The following is a 23,099-nucleotide window of genomic DNA, read 5'->3' as shown; positions in this document are numbered from 1 at the left end:
AAGAGAAAGAAGGAAAAAATTAGATTAATCTTTTTATTTTTTCTTCTTTGTTGAAGTGTCCACGTAAGGAAAGATAGCATTTTAGTGTTTTAGGAACAATAAAAATATTTTTTTTTCTAGAGATATGCTCAAAGATGAAAATTTTTATTTTGTTTTGTACATAAATATTTGGAGAACTTTTAAAAGCAACAAGTTTTGAAATAAATTTGAAAAAAGAAAACATACATTATGTTTTTACACAGGATAGTCTTTGCAACAATAATTTACCAAGTTCATAAATAGCAATAGCATTAAAATTATTCTTAAAGATAAAAAATAGGTTACACATCACTAAGAAGAGCGACAATTTCAGGTTTTAAATAACTTCCATTATCTTCACCGGAACCATTCTCCCACAACAAATTCAAAACGGCTGCAGGCACTAGCTTTAATTCTAATAACGAAAGACTGTTGTCTGTAAGCTTTAATCCTCCTGGGAGCAAAATCTGAAAGCTCTTTGAAGGGTCTCTAAGATATTCAGCTACAAATTCTTTCACTGCCTGCAACTTTTCATGAACATAAAATGTACCCTAGCAGTAAAAGAAATACAATAGTAAATATTAATCTTATTATAATTAAAATAAAATATATTCCACGCCTGCAACATATTTAAAGAACATTAATTAAGGATTTAGACATTTAGAGATTTGTAATATGAATTTCTGGAGCTGCTTACAATTTTGCAACATTTCAAACATTTCTAAGGAAACATTTTTGGCAAATATTAAAGCAATAATTTTATATTTCCTTAAGCAAAAATTTTACCATAATTGGAAATAAAATAAGAAGTTTTGTTCAGTAATGTGAGTCAATTAGAATAAATAGCACATTGATGCAAATTTTTTTTGTACATTTTATGATATAGCAAATACTAAAATTTTAATTTATGCATAGTGATGTTATAAAATAAATTCTCTTTTTTGAAAAATTACTAAAATTTAATAAAAATATTGAAATCATAATCAAAGTAATTTCATAATCATAACCAAAGTAATCAATTCCAGACAATTTAATTACTTTGTGTGGGGTTATGATTATGAAATTATCAAATCCCACTTTTACAATTAAAGTTAATTTTTACTGAATGTCATTAATAGCTCTCTCAAAACATAAAACCAACACAAGGTATAATAAAAGATATAAAATTATAGTAAGGAAGAATTAAATTATTACTTTTAATATAACACTAAAATGGGGATTTTTAGATAAGATTAATATTTAAATTTAATTTTTTTTAACACTGCAACTCTTTCAAAATTAAAATTGTATGATTTGAATATGTGTTCCCTTTTCTTTGAATTTTCAAAAAAAGCTTAATTCATTAATTTATAACAAACAATAATCAGTTCAATCACCATAACTAAAAAAATAAAACAATATATTTATATACTTATGTCTTGTGAACATTCCTTATTTAATAGGCATTCAATATAAAAATTAACATTGATTAGAAAAAAATATTAAAAAATAAAAGTTACCAGAATTATAAAAGATTGCACAATTTTAAAGAAAACAGTCATAAAAATGCCAATTTTTTTTTTATATTCAAGAAAATTATATAAAACTAAATTTTTGAACAATATATGCATTTATTTTCAATTTTTGGGTAAATTTTTCAGCTTACATGTTTCAGTGCTGAAAACTATTTTAAAATAAAGTAACTATATCTTATTTACCTTACAAATATTTTGATACTCTGGCCATCTGGTGCATGGGTCGAGAAATAAACAAGATTCTGGGCATAAGAAATTCAGTATTTTAATCTTTTTAGCACTATACTTTTAAACAATCTAGCCCAGGAATGTTAAGGGCGTGAGAAATAGNACAGGGGTCTGTCTAGGTTTTTCTGACAGGTACCTATTTTGTGAAAATTTAAACGTAATTTGTGAAAAATTAAAAATTATATTAAAAAATCAACACAAAAATATGGATTTATCGTTTCTTAACGGATACAAAAATGAAATTTTAAGAAAAAGTATTTTGTGAAACTACCGTTTTTCCTAAAATTGAATTTGTGAAACTACCGTTTTTCCTAAAGTTGAATTTGTGAAGGTACCGCTAAACGGTAGTAAATTCGGCCTGGACAGACCCCTGTAACTATATCTTATTTACGTTACAAATATTTTGATACTCTGGCCATCTGGTTCATGGGTCGAGAAATAAACAAGATTCTGGGCATAAGAAATTCAGTATTTTAATCTTTTTAGCACTATACTTTTAAAAAATCTAGCCCAGGAATGTTAAGGGCATGAGAAATACATGATGAAACTTCACCTCATGATTTTTTTTTAAAAGGTTACAATATTTTTAAAGAGAAAATCTGTGCCCATTTCCATCATTATTGAAGAAGTTAAAATCGAAGAAAAAAAGTACAAAATTCAGAAATGTGTGTATCTCTTTATGAGTGCAATAACTGTTATTATTTTTTTTGTTCACAAGCTATACATTTAAAGCAGCAAACTAGTACTAGCTATATTAATATTAGCTCAAGTCACATTTTTTACTCTTGAAAATTTCACCAAGTTTTAACTTTTTTGTATAAAGATTTTGAATAAGCTTACAAATGGCATGCATTTCAACTGTACAAATTTAGTCAAGAGGAAGTTCATATTAAAAGAATATAAGAAATTTTTCATGTGGAAAAACAAAACAAAACTGGTGAGTAAGAAGCAATGCAAAAATTAGGGATACCTATTCCGGTACACCCTGTACACTAATATTTTTACAAATTAGTAGTTAAAACAATTTCTTTTACGTACCTGCATGAAAATATCATCTGGGAAGCGAATCCTTATCAGGGCAAATTTATACCTATGGAATTCTCTAATTTCATCTCTTTCTCGCATAGCTTTGGTGCGAAGTTGAGTCATAAGTTCTACAGTTTCTGCTCTAAAATTAAAATGTATTATTTTTAGATTTGTTAATAACAATGAATTAAGCCCTACATAAGCAGATTGGTATTTAAGACCCAAGTAAATCTTCAGAAAATAAAAATTTTACATACAGAGCCATAAATGAGAAATGGAATACCTTAATAACTACTGATCTAATGAACACATTTTAACGTATGAAAAAGCAATCTTAATGGTTAGGAAGTGTTAGTGTAAATAAGATTTGTGTAAATTATATTTTAAATTATGAAATAAGGCACAACTTTTTAATAAAATAATTACATCTATTTTACTTAGTTTAAGCCAGCAATTTTTAATTTCAGTTGATAGAAGTTGCAGTGGAGTAAAAAAAAAAGAGTTATTTGTTTATATTATTGAAAGAAAAGAAAAGAAAAAAAAAACTGACTAAAAGACACTCTGTTTCTAACAGTACAATCACTTAATATCATTTACGTCTTTTTGAATGCTTAAAATACTACCTATTAATTTTTTCTTTTAAACTAAAATTTTAAATAGAACTTAGTTCTGCTATAGACTAATTGTTGGGAATTGATCCAAATAATTTTAATAGAAACTATTAAAAAAAAAAAAAAACTGTACTGCTAGATAAATTCTTCTTTCACTAATAAATAATAAAAATAACACCACACGCTTATAATTAATTATTTTTATGGTTTATCATATTTTCAATGAGAAATGTGCTTTAAATTTATGTTCAAAATTTGAAAATTAACATACATATAAACAATGCTTTGTCTTTATGAAACCCAAAATCAACTTTTTGTTAAACATAATTAGTTTTGAGTGTAAGATTAAAAATGCATTTTTAAAAAAATTATACTTGATTATAAACATTTCGATAGTGTTATAATTATTCACAAAAATACATAGTTTATAAAATTTCAACACAAAAATAGACATAAAAAATTTTGGAGTAGTCCTGGACCATATTATGTACTTTATTTAAGAAAAGATAATGTTCATTATTAAAGACAAATTCAATTTTATCTCAAGTAATATTTAAAACTAAAAAGTAATATTCCTCATGACATATTCAGAAAAAAATGTTTGCAGCACCCATCTTGCCAAGATTTTTTTTACATCAATATTTTCATTGAAAATTCCATGCAGTATAATTTGAGATATGTTTGTGACCAGGGCCTCGTAAAATATGATTGTCTTACATTGCTGTTGTTGAGTAATAAATTTTCACTGGTAACTATACTTTTCCTATAAATTTTCAAATAAAACTTGAAATTTTTTATATCTTTATATTTGGATGTAACAAACCAACATGGGAATTGATTTTGAAAGACATATTTTTTTCTTCATAAATATCTTAACAACATTTCTCCGCTGAATATGTACAAACGACTATGTAGTGAGAGATAAAGATTTTAAAGAGCAAACCTTTTTTGATATAACAAGCATCAGAATTGGCATGATTTTAATGGTTAAAATTGGATTTCAATACATTTTGGTTTTTTTAAAAAAATCATTGAGACTTCATTAGGCCAAAAATATCTAAACATAATATTATTTAAAAATATATTCTTAGGTCATGATTGTTTTTTTAAAAAAAAAAAAAAAAAAAAAAAAATCTCATTTCATTGATAGTTAAAGTTTTGAGCAAAGAAATAATAATGAAGAAATAGATATAAAATACTACCTTTCAAAATAGACTAATATATATATATATATTCAAAATAGACTAATATATAATATATATATAAAAAGACTTGAAAGTAGATAAAAGTGACGTGAAAGTTTTAAATTATAATTTTCAATAAGCTGTATGTCAAGTAGCAGAATCCCTTGGGATAGACAGCAGGCACTACAGATTATTACAGCACATGCAGATTATTTTTCATTTAAGTTTTCTTTTTCTTTTTAAAAAGCAAACAAGAAAAAGGGAAAAAATTGCTGACACTATCTTTTTTAAAACATGTCTAAACTTCTTTTTAATAAAAATTTAATTGAGGAAACATCTCAAACAACAAAAAGTAACCAATTTTTTTTATTCTGTTACTTGATTAGACTGTATACAAATTTATTCCATTCATTTTCAATCTCATATATTATAACTAATTTAAATTTGAACAACATAAAATTTTGATGCATAATTTTTGTAGACTTTATACTTGCAAATTTTGCTATATGTATGTAAGATAAAGTTGAATTTTTAAAATAATAATCTTTTCTTGCATTTAAGGTTGCAGACAAATTTGGATTTTTGAAAATAATATTGCAGATTTTATTTCTGCAAATTCTGCCACTGGGGCTGTGTGTAGAATAATTTGTTTATGATAAACATATTTTAATTATTCCATTTAGTTTTAAGTTTATTAAAGTAAAACTGTAGCTAAAACTAGTTAATTAAGACATGTTTAGCTTATCCAAAAATAAATAAAAATGATATAATTAACTATATGATTAGTTTGTTATGATTAAATAATAATTTTTATTTTGGTTAAAAATATTAACTATTTCAACAAAATTATTTGCTTTCATAATACTAAGCATTATTAATATATTTTATCAGATGATTTGGATGATAATTATTAAACCTGATTTAACTAAAAAAGTTTACAAAAAAAAGTTTTAAAAAAAATATATCCAATTTAAATCAAATAAATCTGATCTCTTTAAAAAACTCTTGATTTTGCCAACATTCAAGAGCATTATCTTAAGAATTTTCTAAGGACTTATTAAAAGACTTTCATATGCCAGTATATGCATTGTTAAAATCTTTAATGCTGTTTAAATTAAAAGTCAAATAAGGAACAATCAGTACGTATGGATACACATACTTAGTTTCTTGTTCTCTTTTGAGTTCTTCAGCTGAAAGATGAAAAAACTCTTCTGGAAGATTTATTTCACCAGCTACTTGAGCAGGACGCAATATTCTCAAATTTCGGTCTAAGCAAGGAAGAATCGGTTCAGCACTTAAGAGAGCTTCTTTCAACATTTGCATATTTTCAAAGTCACTTTCATGACTCCTTGAAAATACTAAATATTCTTCATGGTCAATAACTTGTTTGGAAAATCCAGCAGCGGATAGAAATTCAAAAGCTCCTTCAATACCTACAATTCTTTCTTGGAAAACTTTGTTATTCAATCGAATTTTCCGATATTTCTCTTCTTCTGGATTGTCTAGTATATTTGTTAGATATCTAGAAAGAGTTTCTATAGCAACACCAAGCTACGAATGAAAAAGGAAAAATAGAATTATTAATAAAATGTTAATGAAATAATTATGAATGCTATTAAACGTTAAAAAGCTAATTATCTAAAGATAACATTTATGCAAAAGATGAAAAAAGACCTGTTTAAAATTCAATAGTCTTGATCAATAGTTCCCAATTAATTTCACCCATGGAACCCTAAATAATCAACATTCTCTTGCCCAGAATCTCGATTTTATAAATAAAGTTCATTTCTTATATTGCATCTGTTAATTAATAACACTAATAATAGTTTTTAAAATATTTAACGTTAAGAATAAAATTTCATAATTGTTCCTTCATGAGACAAAATTAGGTTGGTGCAACAGCTAAATTGCTAAACCATTGCAAGATGCAATGGTTTAGCAAATTTGCAATGGTTTAGTCCACATTGATTTCTTTTTTGGAGTATGGATAAACTGAAAATAATCTTTATATATGATAACGTAAAGAATTTATGCGTATGTCTGCATACCAAATTGCAAGTATACTTAGGAACTAAAAATATTGACATTTAACATGAAGCTAAACAAGAACAATTAAATTTCTATTTTAATTTCGAGATATTTAAAAAAATGAAAGTTTCTTATTGGTGTAGACAAGAACAATTGGTGTTGAACAAGAACAATTACATTTCTATTTTAATTTCGAGATATTTAAAAAAATGAAAGTTTCTTATTGGTGAAGCTGAAGTCAATATTTTAAACTATAGACCATTCAGTTTTGTCAAATATTTTAAAGATAATACGTGATGCTTGATAGCTCTAATCAAAAATGTTGTTTATTGCACCTTCTGCAATATTTAAATATTTTATATTCGTTATGCAAGATAATGTGAATGATCAATGTGATCATGGTAGCACAGGCAGACTATGTCCCCTATATATGTACAGTTATGCTTTTAAAATGTGTTACTACAGAAATAAACAATTTAAAATCAACAGCAATTGTAATAAAAAAATTAAGTTTTGAATTGAAAAGCAAAATTAATGGAGAAATAGTACTAATTTGTTTGACCCTCTTATATATTTTTTTCTGACGCTCTAATTACAAAAAAAAATAAATTATTTTGCTATTTTCCAATAATAAAAAACAGTCTAGTAATTATTCAAAAAATCTGTAAAAATATCATATTTCTATTTGTACTAAAATATGAAATCTAAAAAGAGCAGTTTGAATTTTTTTTTCATTCATATTCAAAAATGTATCAATAATTGATTTTGTAAATTAAAGAAATTTTCAATGATTAATAACTGTTTTTCTTAGAACTAAATGTCTGCAAATTTGAAAAAATTATTGTTTGGAAGATTTGACCTTTAATGGCGAGTAAGATACGTAGATTTAAAGTCTTGTTTCATGCTGTATTTAAAAACCATAAAATATTATAATGCTAGATAATATATTTTTCACTGATTTTGCACACCTCAATTGATACACAAAATAATGAAAAGAGTAAAAANTTAAAGTCTTGTTTCATGCTGTATTTAAAAACCATAAAATATTATAATGCTAGATAATATATTTTTCACACCTCAATTGATACACAAAATAATGAAAAGAGTAAAAAAAAATTAAAAAAAAAAACATTTAATATAAATTCTGCAACAAAGGGTTAAGAGAGTGTAAAAGATTGGCAAACTATTATTGACATTAATGATGCTCAATTAATTTTAGTTACTGGTACTAATTTAAATAAAAAAAAAGCTATGTACTAAAAAGCAAAATTAATGGAGAAAACGTATACTGTTTTTTTTAATGATAGATACTGCAGAAGTTTTTATTATGGACCTTGGAAGATACACTTTTCCAGCCACATTAATGTGATATTTTCAATGTCAATGCAAAATAACCAAAAATCGAAGGCAGGTGGAAGCACATTGCAGTGGAGCATATATATAAAGGGTGTCCGAGAGAGTCGGAAAACATTGCAACCGTTGACATAATATAGAAAGGAAGTTTTTTAGCCCACATCTAAGAGGGCATGATCATTGGCTTTGAGGCCAAGGGTGGAAGAATTTCCAAGATAGCTAATTTCGTAAACTTTTCAAGAGCTGTTATGGTAAATATTTACTGTGCACCATACAAAATCAACAGTGTTGATTTTGTATGGTGCATAGTTGTTGAGGGAATGACCGTTTAGATGAAACAAGAGGGCATCAACAGTCTCCTCAATGACAGTTCCGTAAACGTTGCTATTGCTAGGCCTTCACAGCAAGTACCTGGTTAATGCTCTTATGCTGTTCTTAGGTTACAAAATCTTTAATTTGCATGTACCTTTAACATATATTGTTCATAAAACAGCATTTTTGCTGAGAAAATAACTTCCTCAGAAAATATAAGACTTGTGATGATTTCTTAAAAAAAGTAGCTAAAAATAAACACGTAATTAAGATATATATATATATAATAGAACTCTCTTGGAGCAGATATCATAAAAAAAAAAAAAATGGTTTGTAGAACAGCTAAGTGTTCAGGTTTTCCAGTTAAGAAGTTAAAGCAAAGTAAAAATGATTAATTTCTTAAAATTAAGTTATTATGATTTCCTGCAAACAAAATTATTTAAACGACAATTTTATATTTTGACTATCAATCCAAAGACAAATCGTAAAAGAAGTTTACTTGAGTTTTGTCTTGTATGCCTAAACAGGAAGTCAAAGTTTGTACATAGAATTGCAGAAAAATATAATGGGCAAAGCTATTGTTTATTTATCTAAAGAACTCCCGTTAGAGCCTGAGATTGTCTGCTACAATGGAAAAAAAGAAAGTACAATTTAGAGAGGGGTGTGCTTGATTATCCCCTCACTGAATCCTGCCAAAACTTATACACCACATCCCTACTTAAAATGATTAAATCTTTAAACCATAGTCACCGACAGTACTCCAGAGTATTCTGAGGAAGAGAGTTCTTTAGGCAGACTATATTTTATGCCATATGACATCATGATATGGAAAACAAATAAAATTCTCCGTATTAGCTATTTTATTTTTCAAAAATTGTATTCACTTATATATTTATTTTGATCAATACAGTTATAAATTGAATTAAAGTTATTAAAAAATCTAAAATTCTGTGCAGTATAAGTAGGAAAACTTATATTTACAATATAAAACTACTTTTGAAATGAATTAATTGTTCATGTCTGTTAAAAATTAAATGTAAAATGCATACTTTTCAATGTACTTTTAAATGTAAAATGCAAACATACTTTTTCTTTATTTCTGCTTAAAGTGTGAATAATTAAACATGCTGTAAGGCCTTTTTCTTCTTCATATTGTTCATACAAAAAGGTCTTTATCCGTTCCTCCATTTCATTCCTTGGTAAAATTTCTGGACCAAGTAAAGGACACTTAAAATATACCCCAGATACAGCTAAAATGGAATGGTCTGTTTTGACAACCTAGGAAAGAATTGCTAAAATGAGATTAAACTTTTCAGGGACACAACATGGAAATCATTAAAAAAATTGTTCAATTCCTTTGAAGTACAGGGCTGTCAACTACTACGCTTTTGGCAAATTATTTTATAGAGTGAATTTAACTTTTTGCATACTTTGCTGTATTTCAAGAAATTTTTAAGCGAATTGAAAAAGATTTGCACACAATTATAAAGTCCGTTTATACTAAGATAATTACATGCAAAAATTAAATTTCAGAAAATGTTTATTAATTTTTACATTATTTTAAAGCATCTAATTTTACATGGCAAAATACTAAACTTGAGCAAAATCGGGTAAATAGCTCCTGAGATATTGAATTTTAAAAAAGTCACATATTTAAAATTTATTAAATCAAAAAAATTTAATACCTTACAATTCAAAATTTTTTCTACTATTATTAAGCAAAACAACAAAAAATATTTACGAAAATCTATTTTTTTTTTTGCATAAAATTATCTTTTGATAAACAAATTGTATAGTTGCATGCAAAAATTTTTCAATTAGCTTAAAGAGTTTTTGAAATAAGGTGAAATACGCAAAAAGTAAAATTAACAAGTTGTCCCAACTTTGGACTGTTCTTCTGACAAAACTATGGGGAACAAATATTTTCCCCATATTTTGAGGGTCAGAAACCCGAATCCATTGAAAAAAGGGTATGTTTACTCGGAGAATGCATGCTTTTGAGTCTGATTTCAGAATTTAAATTATCTCCTGCTTATTAATTAGCATATTTGACGTCAGCACCCCCCACAACCATTAAAATTGAGTTCCAGATTGTGAAGATCCGATCATTAGTTCAAAAGTTATTAAGGATGGTGGTCCGTTTTTTTTTTGGTGCACTGTACTTTTGTACAATACATGCATTTTCAATTTAGGCACAAAAAAACCACACTCTGAACCATTTTTTGATTTAATTATCAGATTTTTACGTTCTAGGAATCAATCAGAAATATTCAGAGGGGCGATCTTAAATATGATAATTATTTAAGATCGCAATAAGTTAATTATTTAAAAAGCGATAAGTGCAAACGATATTTTATACTACGAAATCAGACACAAAAACGTACTTTCTCTGAATCAAAACATACATTTTCTCGACGAATTTGGATTTTTGAAGATAAAGGCCATAGCCCCAATCTGAAATTATTGACCAATAGTTTGGTCAGGAGAGTGGTTTAAAGTTTTGGGCCTTTACTGTCAGTTTTAATTTTTGTGTATATTCCTGTCCCTTGAGAACCTCTTAAACAAATCAAAAAATTTTTGCACACAATTAAAAAATTCATTTACCTATAGAAAATTCCATACAAAAAATAATTTTTAATACTTATTATTTTACTTAATATTAGTCGAAAAACTTTTGAATTATAAGGCATACAAGTTTTTACACCAGCTTAAAGAATGTAATTTTATAAAGAAATATACAAAATTTGAATAAAATCAATCAAAGAGTTCCTGAGAAATTGAATGCAGAAAAGATACATTTCGATTTCTCTGGAAACATTCATATAAAAATTTGTAGACATTCGATTTTTTTTAATGTTTTTTACCATTACTAAATAAAATAGAAATTAAATAAATATTAAAAAATTTCTTGAGTCAGAAATGATCTTTGGATAAAATAATTTTCTAATTGTGTGCAAATCTTTTTCAATTTGCTTACAAAGGTTCTTGAAATGTGGCGAAGGATGCAAAAAGTAAAATTAACATTAAGAGATTCAAAATTTTGACTGCTCTACTGATCAAGTTACTGAGATATTGAGGCGCTGATATGTACACACATTTTTATCAAATACAAATGTTTATATATTTTAGTTAGGTTGACATTTACATACGTTGTACGTAAATACATACAAAATATATTATTACGCAATCTGAATTACAAAATAAGGATACATACTGAATACAATTATATTTTATTGCAATCATATATTTTGCTTACTTGTAATTCCAATTACATTTGTAATCATGATTACAAGCAATTGATTACTGTAGTTAATTAGTATAATCCTGATTACAGTCTTGATCAAAATTATGATATATTCTAATTATGATTACAAGTGATTAAGTTAATCAATATAATCGATTGAATTTTTTATCAACTCAATTTAAAGTTAGTACCCCTAATCATTAAGACTGAAACATAGATCATTAAAATCCAATTATTATTGTGTTAATTTCTTTTTCATTTTGCATACTGTATAGTAAATAATAATTTTTTAAAGTTGTTCAATAATTATGGTTAATAGTAGTCGTTTAATGTTTAAAAGTTTTAGTATTTAACTTGCAGTGAAAACTATGGATATCAAAACTAAAATATTTAAAAGCTCACCAAGAAAATATTTCTAGATTCAAAAATTTATAGTGTCGAAATTCTGTGCTCATTGATTAGCATTATAAAAGAGCATTTCGAACTATGTCCATTTTCTTAAACACGCATTTTGAGCTATGTCAGTTTTCGTAAATATGCTTTTTGAGCTTCCTAAATGTTTTGTAAACATATATTTTGAGCTATTTCCATTTTTGTAAACATGCAATTCGAGCTATGTCTGGATTTTAAAAACTCATCGATGATATGCATTAACTTTAATGGCAAAAGTTTTGAAGAAAAAAAATTTTTTTTTTAATTGGTTACAAAAGGAATTTTATCTCATTTTATGCTGTAATCACATTATTAAAAAAACAAATAAAGTAATGTATCATGTTAAAGAATAATTACCTCCTTTTTTGACTTAGCCTCAGCTTTGGCCTTAGCAGCATTTTCAAGTTCCATCTCTTTTCTAGCTTGTGCTTTGGTTGCTTTCAGCGACCTACAGGAAATTAATTATAAGAATATAAAAATATATAACAATTGTAATTATTTTTCAGAACAAATCAATATAAAGTTTACATGAATGAAATATCATGCTATTGATTACTTAGTAGAAGTAAATGATATTTTGAATTTGGTTGAATAAAATTTGAGGTAAAAAACTATTCAGGGGTCTATATAGGTTTTTTTGAGAGGTACCTATTTTGTGAAAATTTAGACATAATTTGTGAAATTTAAAAATTATATTAAAAAATCCACACAAAAATATGGTAAAATAAGAAAATATTTCTAAAAATATTTAAATATTTTTCAAAAATATGTTAAAAGTANGTCTGTATAGGTTTTTTTGAGAGGTACCTATTTTGTGAAAATTTAGACATAATTTGTGAAATTTAAAAATTATATTAAAAAATCAACACAAAAATATGGTAAAATAAGAAAATATTTCTAAAAAATATTTAAATATTTTTCAAAAATATGTTATAAGTATTTTCTGAAACTACTGTTTTTCCCAAAATTGAATTTGTGAAAGTGCCGCTAAACGGTAGTAAATGTGCCCTGGACAAAACCTTGCTATTTAATATCATTTCAGAATAGTATTTTATAGTCAAATTTTTACAGTAACCAACAAAATGATTAGAGGTAAATAGATTAACCAAACTTGTGGACTTTGGAATGGAACTAAACTTGTAAACTTTAATCAGTGTTAATAGAATAAAATTTTCTGAGATCTTTAAATAAAAAATTTTTTAATTTCAATTCAACTATCTGTTTATCATGAGTAAACTAAATGATTGTCAGGGCCAACCCAATCATCTCTGAAGCTACTAAGCGAAAAAAATAACTATTCAAATTTTCCAATTACATGCGAATTACAATTTTGCACAAATCATAAACTTTGGATGAATCATAATCTTGATTACATTAATTTGTATTTCCAGTCCTTTTTCTCTGGCGCTTCAAGGTAATTGGTCTGACCCTGGTCTTTGTGAAGCAATTGTTGGAGCTGGTTAGCAAATTCCCTAGCAAATATATAAAGTAAATCATTACCAATTTACTGTACTTTGAGAGCTCTGCCTTTGTTCAACTCTGGCCAATGCTGCTTGTCCGGCACGGCGTGCTTCCTCAGATGAGATGTGTTGACTAGGTCTACCTTTACTGCTGGAAGAAGGCGTGGGGTGATCTCTATTAGAAACTTCATTGAGTTTATGCCCTGGGCCAGCTTCTTTAAATTTCCTTTCAGTATTTATTTTATTAAATAATTTTTTAATTGGATTCATATTGTAAAGAAGAAAAAAATTATATTCTTGGAGTATGTTCTTTTGGTAGTTTCAATTCAGTAGCTTCTCTCTTCAAATCTTCAAGACTTTTGCTGGAAGCTATAAAATAAGGAATTTTGGTGTCAGAGAAAGTTATGCAGTCATAATAAAATCTCAATTTTTAATATATTATGAAAAAAAAAACTACAATTCAAACAACATAATAAGCCTATTTATTTTAGGTTAATAAATTTCGCTTTTTTCCTTCTATTTTTCTTACACATTTTGTAAACACTCTTCGCGTACACAAACATTTCATTATAAAAAATACATAAGCAATATTTAATTAAAATTCACTTTATGTACTGAAAATAATTGACAAAAATCAAGTGATCAGTTATTTTAATTTAATTAAATGATCAGATATGAAATAAGTTGTTCCAGTGTAAGCCTTTTCTTTTAATGTAACCAACTTCGATTTAAAATAAATATCTTAAAGGTTGACTAGACAACAAATGTTTTTTTTCACCTTTAAAAAATATTAAAAATAATTTCTATAAGTGTTTAAAATCTCGGTGCAATAACCAAGAACACACAGATAGGACAATTTTTCTACATAATTCTTCTCTAATGTTTGAGGTTGGGCATTGATTTTGATTGCTTCAGCAGATGAGGTTCATTTTATAAAAATATGTCATAAACTCCAATTTATTACTTTAAATTAGGGGTGCACAACCTGCGGCGCGCGGGCCAAATGTGGCCCTTCGATTACTGAAGTGCGGCCTGCGAGAGCTTCTAAACACAATAGAAATTTTTTAAAACATTTCAATTTTTAATCGCACTTTTAAGTCATCACATTTTGACACAATCAATTTTAACAGATTCTTTAGTAAATGTACGTTTAACGCGCTTTCTTTAAGCAGATTTTATCGTAAATATATATGATTTTTTTAAAAACAGTTATCTCCGCTTTTCTACGTGATTTCGAAAATCCCGAATTTTTATTACNTTTATTACTTTAAATTAGGGGTGCACAACCTGCGGCGCGCGGGCCAAATGTGGCCCTTCGATTACTGAAGTGCGGCCTGCGATTAATGAAGTGCGGCCTGCGATTACTGAAGTGCGGCCTGCGGTCTTTTTATTACAACGCGAGTTTCAGATCGCAAATTTAAATTATCACTTTTTGTGCACTTTATTTGTTACGATTTCATCTTAAATCTAAGTGATATTTTATCATTTTCTTATGCAATTCTTTTTTTTTTTTTCAACAATTTTTTTTAGCAGTTATTGCTATGCGTTCACATGTATTATAAAACATTCTCATTATTCTATTACGACATGCAAATTTCAAATCATGCATTTGACACGCTTTATTCGTGCTGAGTTCGGCATAAATATATTTTTTCCCAATTATTTCTATACTTTTCCACATGATACTGACGATCCCGTTATTTAACTATTATGTTATCATGACACGTGACTGTTAATCGCGCAATTAAATAATCTCTTTTTGATACGGTATTTCGGTACAGTTTTATCGTAAATCCTAGTTATTTTTCCTTCGTTTTTATTTCCGCAACGAATATGATTTGGTCGAATATGGTAATGAATTGTGATTTGATCAAAAACCAAATATTCGGCAAAAAAGAAGAAAAAATCGACTGAACGCCGTACACTTGGGGCCAAATAGCGAAATCTTTTAGCAGCATAGCAACACTGAAACTGAAATTTCAATGCTCCTGGTAATATTTCCTGGAAAAACGTATTCATAAATTAACTCTAAAAAATAAGGCCAATCAAGAATGTTTTTGAAAATGTCCAAAAGCGAAGCAGAGAACATAAAAATCAATCTTAATTTTTGAAAAATATTTTTAAAGCTGAACATTTCAGTTTTTCAATTACCAGAAAAAGCCAAGAAAAAAGAATTAAGTCAACAGAAATGCTATTAAAAATTACTGAGTTATAATGAAAACGTCTAAAAAAAGTTTTTTTTTAATTTGAAGAAAATAAAAAGATAGAAAAAATGTTCGTAATTTTTTAAATGAAAATCTTATGCCGAAAATCTCAATTTAAATTTTTCTCATTGCCATAATTTTAGAAGAAAAAAAATTGCTATAAAATAAATTTTATTAGTAATTTTATTTTTAAAAAAAATGCTGAGTCATAATAAAAATGCCTAAAATAAGAAAAACAGAAAAAACAAAGTTCCTGAAACAAAACTTTAATACTGAAAATCACACTTTTCTATGTTACTGGTTATTTATATTACAGTACAGGGAAAGAGTGAAAATAAATTAATAGTGTGAGACGTTCTGTTAAAATGCTGGGTTATAATAAAAACAGCAAAAAATGGAGAAAAAAAAATCCTTCTCAATTCTCAAAGTATCGAAAAAATGACAAAATTGATTTGTCTGATTATAATTTAAAAAAAAAAGTAATATCAATAAAAATTCAAAAATAAAAAAAAAACTTAGAAAAATACATTTCTAAAAAATATTCTGCCGAATATCTGATTGATCATTTAACCAACCGAATTTTTCACAGAAGTGCCAAATACTCATTACATCCCTCTCTAATTTAAATGCAATGTTATTGCAACTTGAGAAATTCATAAAATGGCGGAAAACGTGAATTTTTAAACTGCTCACTGTTTGTAGTTTAGATTTCAATTTTTTGTTGCTTAGGTGATCTGTTTCGATAAAAAAAAGGAAAATGTTTACTATATAAAAAAATCTAATAATTAATAAAATAAAATAATAAAGTACATTGCAAAATAAGCATTGAATTTTATTTTGAAATATCACAGTTTTGTTATTTTAGGCTTTTGTTTAAAACCTATAACTTTTCTTCAATTAAAATATTTAATTTGAATTTATATTACTTAATTATGACTAAACCTAAGTCCTGGATTATGCNTAAGTTTTTTTATTTTTGAATGAATTCTAATAATGGAACACTACTAAGTTATTGATATTACTAAGTTTATTGATAAAAATAATAGATCGCTAATGTTTAAATAAACATCACTGCATGTCTAAATACATGTGCGGCCCTTCGTTAGCCAACCTGCTGTGCAAGTGGCCCTTCGCTCAAAAAGGTTGTGCACCCCTACTTTAAATAGTTCACTCAAATTTTTTTCCTAGATTCTAATGGAACCATATAAGAGTCATGGCTTTCCTTAAACTTCATTGCTAGGCATCATTTTTTTTCAAGTTTCAAATAATTAGATAATTTTTATTTCATCACTGGAGACCATAGTTGAATTATATAAAACTTAACAAAGAAAAAAAAATGGCTATGTCTTCATGCATAGAATCAGTCATTGATTTCAATAATTTTCATCTAGATGAAAAAATGTAAAAAATTGGTGACTTTCAAAAAAGTTCAATAACTTTTAAAATATTTAAGTTATTTGTCCGTTCTAAAGCCCAGCTAATTTTTCATAGCAAGTTGGCATAGATAGTTTAAAATTATAGATTTGCTTCAAGTCTAAGGCACTGAAACTATGGCTTCTTATTTTCTTTGTAGTAAGAGCTTTGAAAAACTATGTTTAAAAAAAGTTTTGCTGAATGAATTTTTCAGTTGAATAATACACTTAGAACTTCACTTCATTTTTATGGCTTTTCTTGGAACTTTATTATTTTTATTTTTACAGGGTTGAAGTCTACCAATGTTAGAGTAAACATATTTGATGAGGTTTCTTATTACAACTGTAGGAAACTATAATATATGCTGGCAAAATTCTTGGATAGAAATACAAACAATTATTTACACCTACAATTAATTATATCTTTACTGTTATAATGCATGCAATGACATTTATCTGCATTTATTAATGGTTAAATAAAAACTAAATTCTTAATCTAAAATTATTGTTAACAATGGCAGAAACTACAAAGTATGCCACTACCAATCAAAGATCTCTACTAAACTGTGTTACCTGAACATATCTTTTGCAACATTCATAGATTGATGCGGCAAGAGAGAAATTAACACAATCGAGGTCTATAATTTAATAAATATTATTACTGATCGTTGATAGATTTATAAGGAAATCTCACCAGCATAGTTTAAATTAAGGTGGTGATGCATATTTAACTAAAGTTGTGTCTACATTATTTAATTCAACATTTTTAACATACATTAACCTCACACGCTCAATTTATATGGAATAAGCAAATAATTTTATTTAAAAAAGGCACTAATTTTTATCCATTAAAAAAAATAAAATTAAAATATTGGTGGAGGTCTACATTTCTTGGCAATTATCTACTTGTTGGATTTTAAAATCACATGAATATGAATTGCGATATTGAATTTTTACATCAAAAGTGGAATATGAATTGTGATGCATGATATTTAGATTGCATGAATACGAATCGCAATATTAGATTTTAAATCCATGTGAATACAAACCGTAAATTGAATTTTAAAAACGCGTGATTACAAATCACGATATTGATATTAAAAACACGTTAATAAAAATCTAGAATTTAGATTTTCAAATCACGTGAATGCAAATCGTAACATACAATTTTAAAATCTAGTAAATACCTACTATCGAAATGTGTAACTTTGTAATCAAGTAAATAAAAAAATGGTTGTTTAAAATTAAAATCGTGTGAATATGAATTGCAATATTAGTGGATTTTATCACAGTTTTTAATATCCAAAAAGGCAAAAATCTGTCAAACCAAGGAATCAAATTGGTGGATCTCTGCTAATTAGCGGAAGAGTGATATGTATGCAAACATCTCTTCAACAGGGTTTAGTGAAATGTTCAAAATTTAAATTGTAATACTCTGTGAAAATTTCGTCAGATTATGAGTTTTCGCTGTGCGGAAGTCTTGAGATGTGTGGAATTTCTCAGAAAAATCACATACCCGATTTCACATATCTAATTTTTTGACTTGGAAGGATAAAAATGCATTCCAGAAACGAAAAACTGAGAATTCAATCACCTCTGTTTACCAACAATTAGAGCATCGAGATGCAAAAAAATTAAAATAAGACAAAACAGAATAGGGCAAAAGTAACATTTCTGTATCAAAATTACTGCCAAGTTTAAAAAAGGAGTCTTCCAAACTAATGAGAACTGGGTAGATTTGCTCTTTTTTAAAAAAAATGTGATCTGAAAAATGCATCCCCCAAAAATTACAGCAATAAAAATATTAGAAACCACAATATTCATTTTTTAAAAATAAATATCATTGTGGGTACAAATGATACCAATCAGAAAAAATTAATCAAAGTAAACTTAAAAAAAAAAAAGTAAATAAATAAGAATAAATTTAAAAGCCATGGTATGACACTCTACAACTTAACAACAGATTTAGGACATCAAGATAGAAACGTAAGTAAACATAATGTTACCGTGATCAATATAATTAATGGTTCAAAACGTTAAATTTCAAATCAAAAGTTTAGGTTAATTTTGATAAACTAAATGACAGAATTTAGCTTAATATTTTACCAGGTTTCATAAATCTTTCAGTTATTTTTTCTCCATACTTTCTCCAAGCTATCCATATGAAAATTAGATTAACACAAAGTATAAATAATGTTACACGCAAAATTTGAAGTTGAAAGTCGTCTATAGGATCTATACTTGGAAAATTATCATCGAATAGGGAACTTATGTCTTCCGGAAGGAATGATTGAAAATAATCTATTACACCAGAAGGAGCAGTAAGGCTAGAAAAGATATTCGGTGATGACATTTCATCATAGGATAGACCTTTATTGAAATAAGCTCTATGAATAATGCAAAGATTAATTTTTTTTCCTCACAGTTTGCAATAATTTTTTTTAAGAATTAAAATTTTATTTATTCCATTACGTTGCCAAATAGAAAATATGAAATAAAACAGAAAAAAAACTAACTATCCCAGTTTTCTCAGTTTACGTTCATCCATAAGTCACAAATAATGGTGATATAATTTATTCATTAATTTATTAATATCCGTCTGGATCTATTGTAGAATCTATAAATGAAGAGAGCGATAAAAATATTATTTAATTCTAAAATAGTCATCAATAAATGTTTCATGCCTCCACCTAACTTGAACCAAAAATGGATGTCAAGAAGAGATGATTTGTAGTTTGGTGATTGTTGTGTTGTTGTCTGCTGACCGGTGCGATTCACGCTACAAGATGGTGCACTCTGAGCTTGTGTGATCTCGGAATTTTTTGTTTATTAGCTTTGTTGGCCTTGTTTATTACAGCCTATTTAACTAATTTATGTAAATAATTTCATACTTAAAGTGATACTCTATGTATCCCGAAACGCTGAAACTTGTTACTGATGTAGTAGAGACGTTTAAAATAGCTAAAGTATTTAGTGAAAATTCTGATCGTATAAATAGTATTGATTTTTCTTTGGACGGTAAAACATTAATTTCTAGCAGTGATGATGATTCAATTGTGATATATGACTGTGAAAAAGGAGTGTAAGTAGATAAAAAAGAATTTCATTTTGGCCAGTTATCATAAATTTCTATCAAGCAGGTGTCTTGTGTAAACAGTAAACAAAAGAAAGCGCCTAATTTACTTTAAACCTATTATACCTCTCAGAACTCCTTTTCTCGCTAATTTTTTAGTTATACTTTAAATTTAAAACCCAGTTTACTTGGTTGTACTTTCAGTTAAAATCAAGGTTATTATGGAATTTGCAAATTATAATCCATTGTTTACATTGATTGTTTTGTGAAACTGCATAATTTCTTTGAGTAGTTTTAATATTTTGTGTTTCACAATTATTATTCATTTATTAACCTTTTTTTATGTATTTCAAGCGATTATGCTTTGAAAAAGAAGATATTCTTATATTATCCTCACAAAGACTAGTTCTTTGTTCAATTATCACACTCCTGGGGTTCTAAAAAAGATAATTGCCTACTTAAATGATTTCTAAGTGTTAAAATATGCACACAAAAAATTTCAGTTTGTGTTATACTCGTAGGAAACTGCCTTTTTTGAGAGAGAGAGAGAATATATATAGAGTAGGTAAATACATATTTTATGATTGGGAAGTTCAATTATCAAATAATTATTTTTAATAGATGTTTGCAGTTATTAAAGTTAAATGTCTGGAATCAATTAAGTTGATATTTCCACATTGTGATCTGTCACGCCAACTACGATCGCCTGTGGAATGGGTGATTCTCCAAAGCGCTGTCTTAGATGAGTGCCGAACAAGACCCGGTTTTAATGTTCTGTAAATTATTTATTTCCACATTTTTTTAAAGCATTGTTTGCTTTAAAAATATATTTATAGGTTATTTTTGAGAAACCATCTAACAAACAAGCCAATATTCTCAAATGGTGAATGCATGAGAAAAACAGGAGTGACCTTGGAGAATGACCATGAGCTCAAATTGGTGTCAAGCATGTCAAATGTGCTCTTAATATGATGTGAATTTGCTGAAACCCCCAAGCGGGGATTTTTCCGTAGCGTGATCTGACGCATCAACTACATTCGCCACGGTTCCGCATTAAGATGTAACAGAATTTGAAATATTTTGTACTTGCAAACTTGTAAATGTTTGCTTGTTAGTGGCTACAGGTTATATCTTTTGAATTGGTCTCTTTCTGTGATTTATTATTTTTTTTAGTTTCTTGCAGGCAGATGTCTGGAAGTTGCCAAAACATGGCGATTATTCTGGCACATATCACGATGCAAATATTTTATGTAGAATATTCTTCTATTTTGTATCAAAATGTAATTTAAATTTAAGTGTTATATTCAAATCTCAACTTCTGTATGTGCCCAGGAAAGACGGAAATGGTATCAATAAAAACAAAGCAAGAGAAAAACGTCAAAAGTATTAGTTAGTGATGAGCATTGGAGAAGCATATTAGTTATATTTTTCAGAAAATTCTGATTTAAATATTTGGAAAACTAAATTTCCTGAGTTGCGTCCTAAATACTTTCTTCCATCTTAAAAAAAAAAAAAAAAAAAAAANAAAAAAAAAAAAAAAAAAAAAAAAAAAAAAAAAAAAAAGACTAGGAAGTCTGTTTGTGCATATACTACAAAAACTTAGCTGTGATTCGTTCAGGCTATGACTCTTTCATAAACTCTCTGTCAATCAAAAAATTGACAACGAAATCACGAGAATCAAACTCCTTTTTTTAAAAAAAGGGGTTACTCAAATGCTTACTTTGTTTCGAGATTAGGTTGTTGTAACAAATGCATCGGATTTTAAAACTATGGAGAAATCAATAGCAATAACTGTCAATAATGCGATAGAATCATTACTTTAAAAAGTAAATACTCAAATGTACCATATTGTACGTTACTATCAGCGTCAATTGAGCGCATCAAAAAGTGATTATCCAAATGCATGATTCCAATATTACGTATAAATTTCTGAAAAAGATAATTTAAAATTTTACTTATCAATAGAAAATTCTTTCTTCAAGAACCCTGCAACTTTCTGCGACAACGACGGTGCGATTATGCCACGGGATCAATGTCGGTTGAAAAACGTATAATATTTCCTCTGATAGTTTTTCGTCTCTGCTTGAAGTGTAACATCACGTCTACCCTTTTGGTGATAGTTGTTATTTTTCTCAGAGAGAAAAACTTTCAGTAAATTAATTTGATAATATTTCATAAACTAGCAGAAAGTATAAGTTTGAGGTCCTGTGACATTTAGAAGGGTATTCCACTGCATATATTAAGGTTGAACTTGGTTATTAGACTGAAATATAGAAGACAGAACACAAGTATTTATTAAACATAAAGTATGGCAGACAGTTGTCTTTAAAAGTAAAGAACAGTTAGTGATGATAATGATTTGTCATATGATGAATGGTTTATTTTTTCTTACTTAAATAAATATTTTTACAGATTTCATTCTTCGTAAATGATAAACATGATCTAAAATATTATCAAAGTAATTCACTGTATTCGAAGGTATAGAAATGTTTTAAATATTTAGTAGGGTAATATATTTCTTTAAATTCATTTTAGGAAAACAAATAATTGTGATATACTAAGTGATAAATATTTTAACTCTCATTCAGCTTGATCCTTTATTATAAATAGGTTCTTATTGTATAAAATCTATACTTTCACCATAGGCATTTTATTTTCAGGCATTCATAGGCATTTTATTTTCATTAGGTCGCAAAATGAAAAGTTGACTGGGCTAATGATAGCTCAGAAAGTTGATTATTTTGCTAATGAAACATCTTTAACAAAGATCAAGATTTGTACAGGGTGCATAGCGTTTGTAAAAAGTACTTAAAGGTGCTTTTTGGGGGATTTCGTTTTTAAAAGCTTTTAAAGGTGCTTTTTTCGGCTGGCGTTTTTAAAAAGTGCTTTTTTCCGAAATTTTTTTTTCTTCCCTTCAGTGATATCTGGTGGATCCCATGCATTTCACGAAAAATGGGGAGTTTGCTACGTAATCATTCACTGATCCTTACTTACATGATA

The 23,099-nt window shown here is 27.3% G+C and overlaps 2 protein-coding genes across 3 annotated transcripts in view; one reads left to right on the top strand and one right to left on the bottom strand.

Moving 5' to 3' along the window:
* Positions 1-123: 123 nt before the first annotated feature.
* LOC107454338 (GDI interacting protein 3) lies at positions 124-19,785 on the bottom strand. Of its 2 annotated transcripts, none has more exons than XM_071178511.1 (7): positions 19,543-19,785; positions 13,451-13,779; positions 12,308-12,398; positions 9,361-9,552; positions 5,741-6,132; positions 2,799-2,928; positions 124-569 (listed from the first exon to the last, which is right to left on the bottom strand). In XM_071178511.1, exons 2-7 carry the CDS (start codon positions 13,678-13,680, stop codon positions 321-323), a joined length of 1,284 nt encoding a protein of 427 aa, XP_071034612.1. In that variant the 5' UTR covers positions 13,681-13,779; positions 19,543-19,785; the 3' UTR covers positions 124-320. The 2 variants fall into 2 exon arrangements, with proteins under 2 accessions (XP_071034612.1, XP_042895062.1); XM_043039128.2 differs by having other exon boundaries at positions 19,133-19,596.
* LOC107454339 (WD repeat-containing protein 82) overlaps positions 19,784-23,099 on the top strand; it is a gene marked incomplete in the record, with an annotated part of 14,212 nt that continues 10,896 nt past the window's right edge. The window contains 1 exon segment of the mRNA XM_043039129.2: positions 19,784-20,108. Coding sequence (XP_042895063.1) covers positions 19,933-20,108 — 176 coding nt within the window.

Source organism: Parasteatoda tepidariorum, chromosome 3, assembly GCF_043381705.1.
Source record: "Parasteatoda tepidariorum isolate YZ-2023 chromosome 3, CAS_Ptep_4.0, whole genome shotgun sequence".
NCBI classification, from domain to species: domain Eukaryota; kingdom Metazoa; phylum Arthropoda; class Arachnida; order Araneae; family Theridiidae; genus Parasteatoda; species Parasteatoda tepidariorum.
The sequence above is the reverse complement of the archived record's forward strand: the minus strand, read 5'-3'. Positions and strand labels throughout refer to the sequence as shown.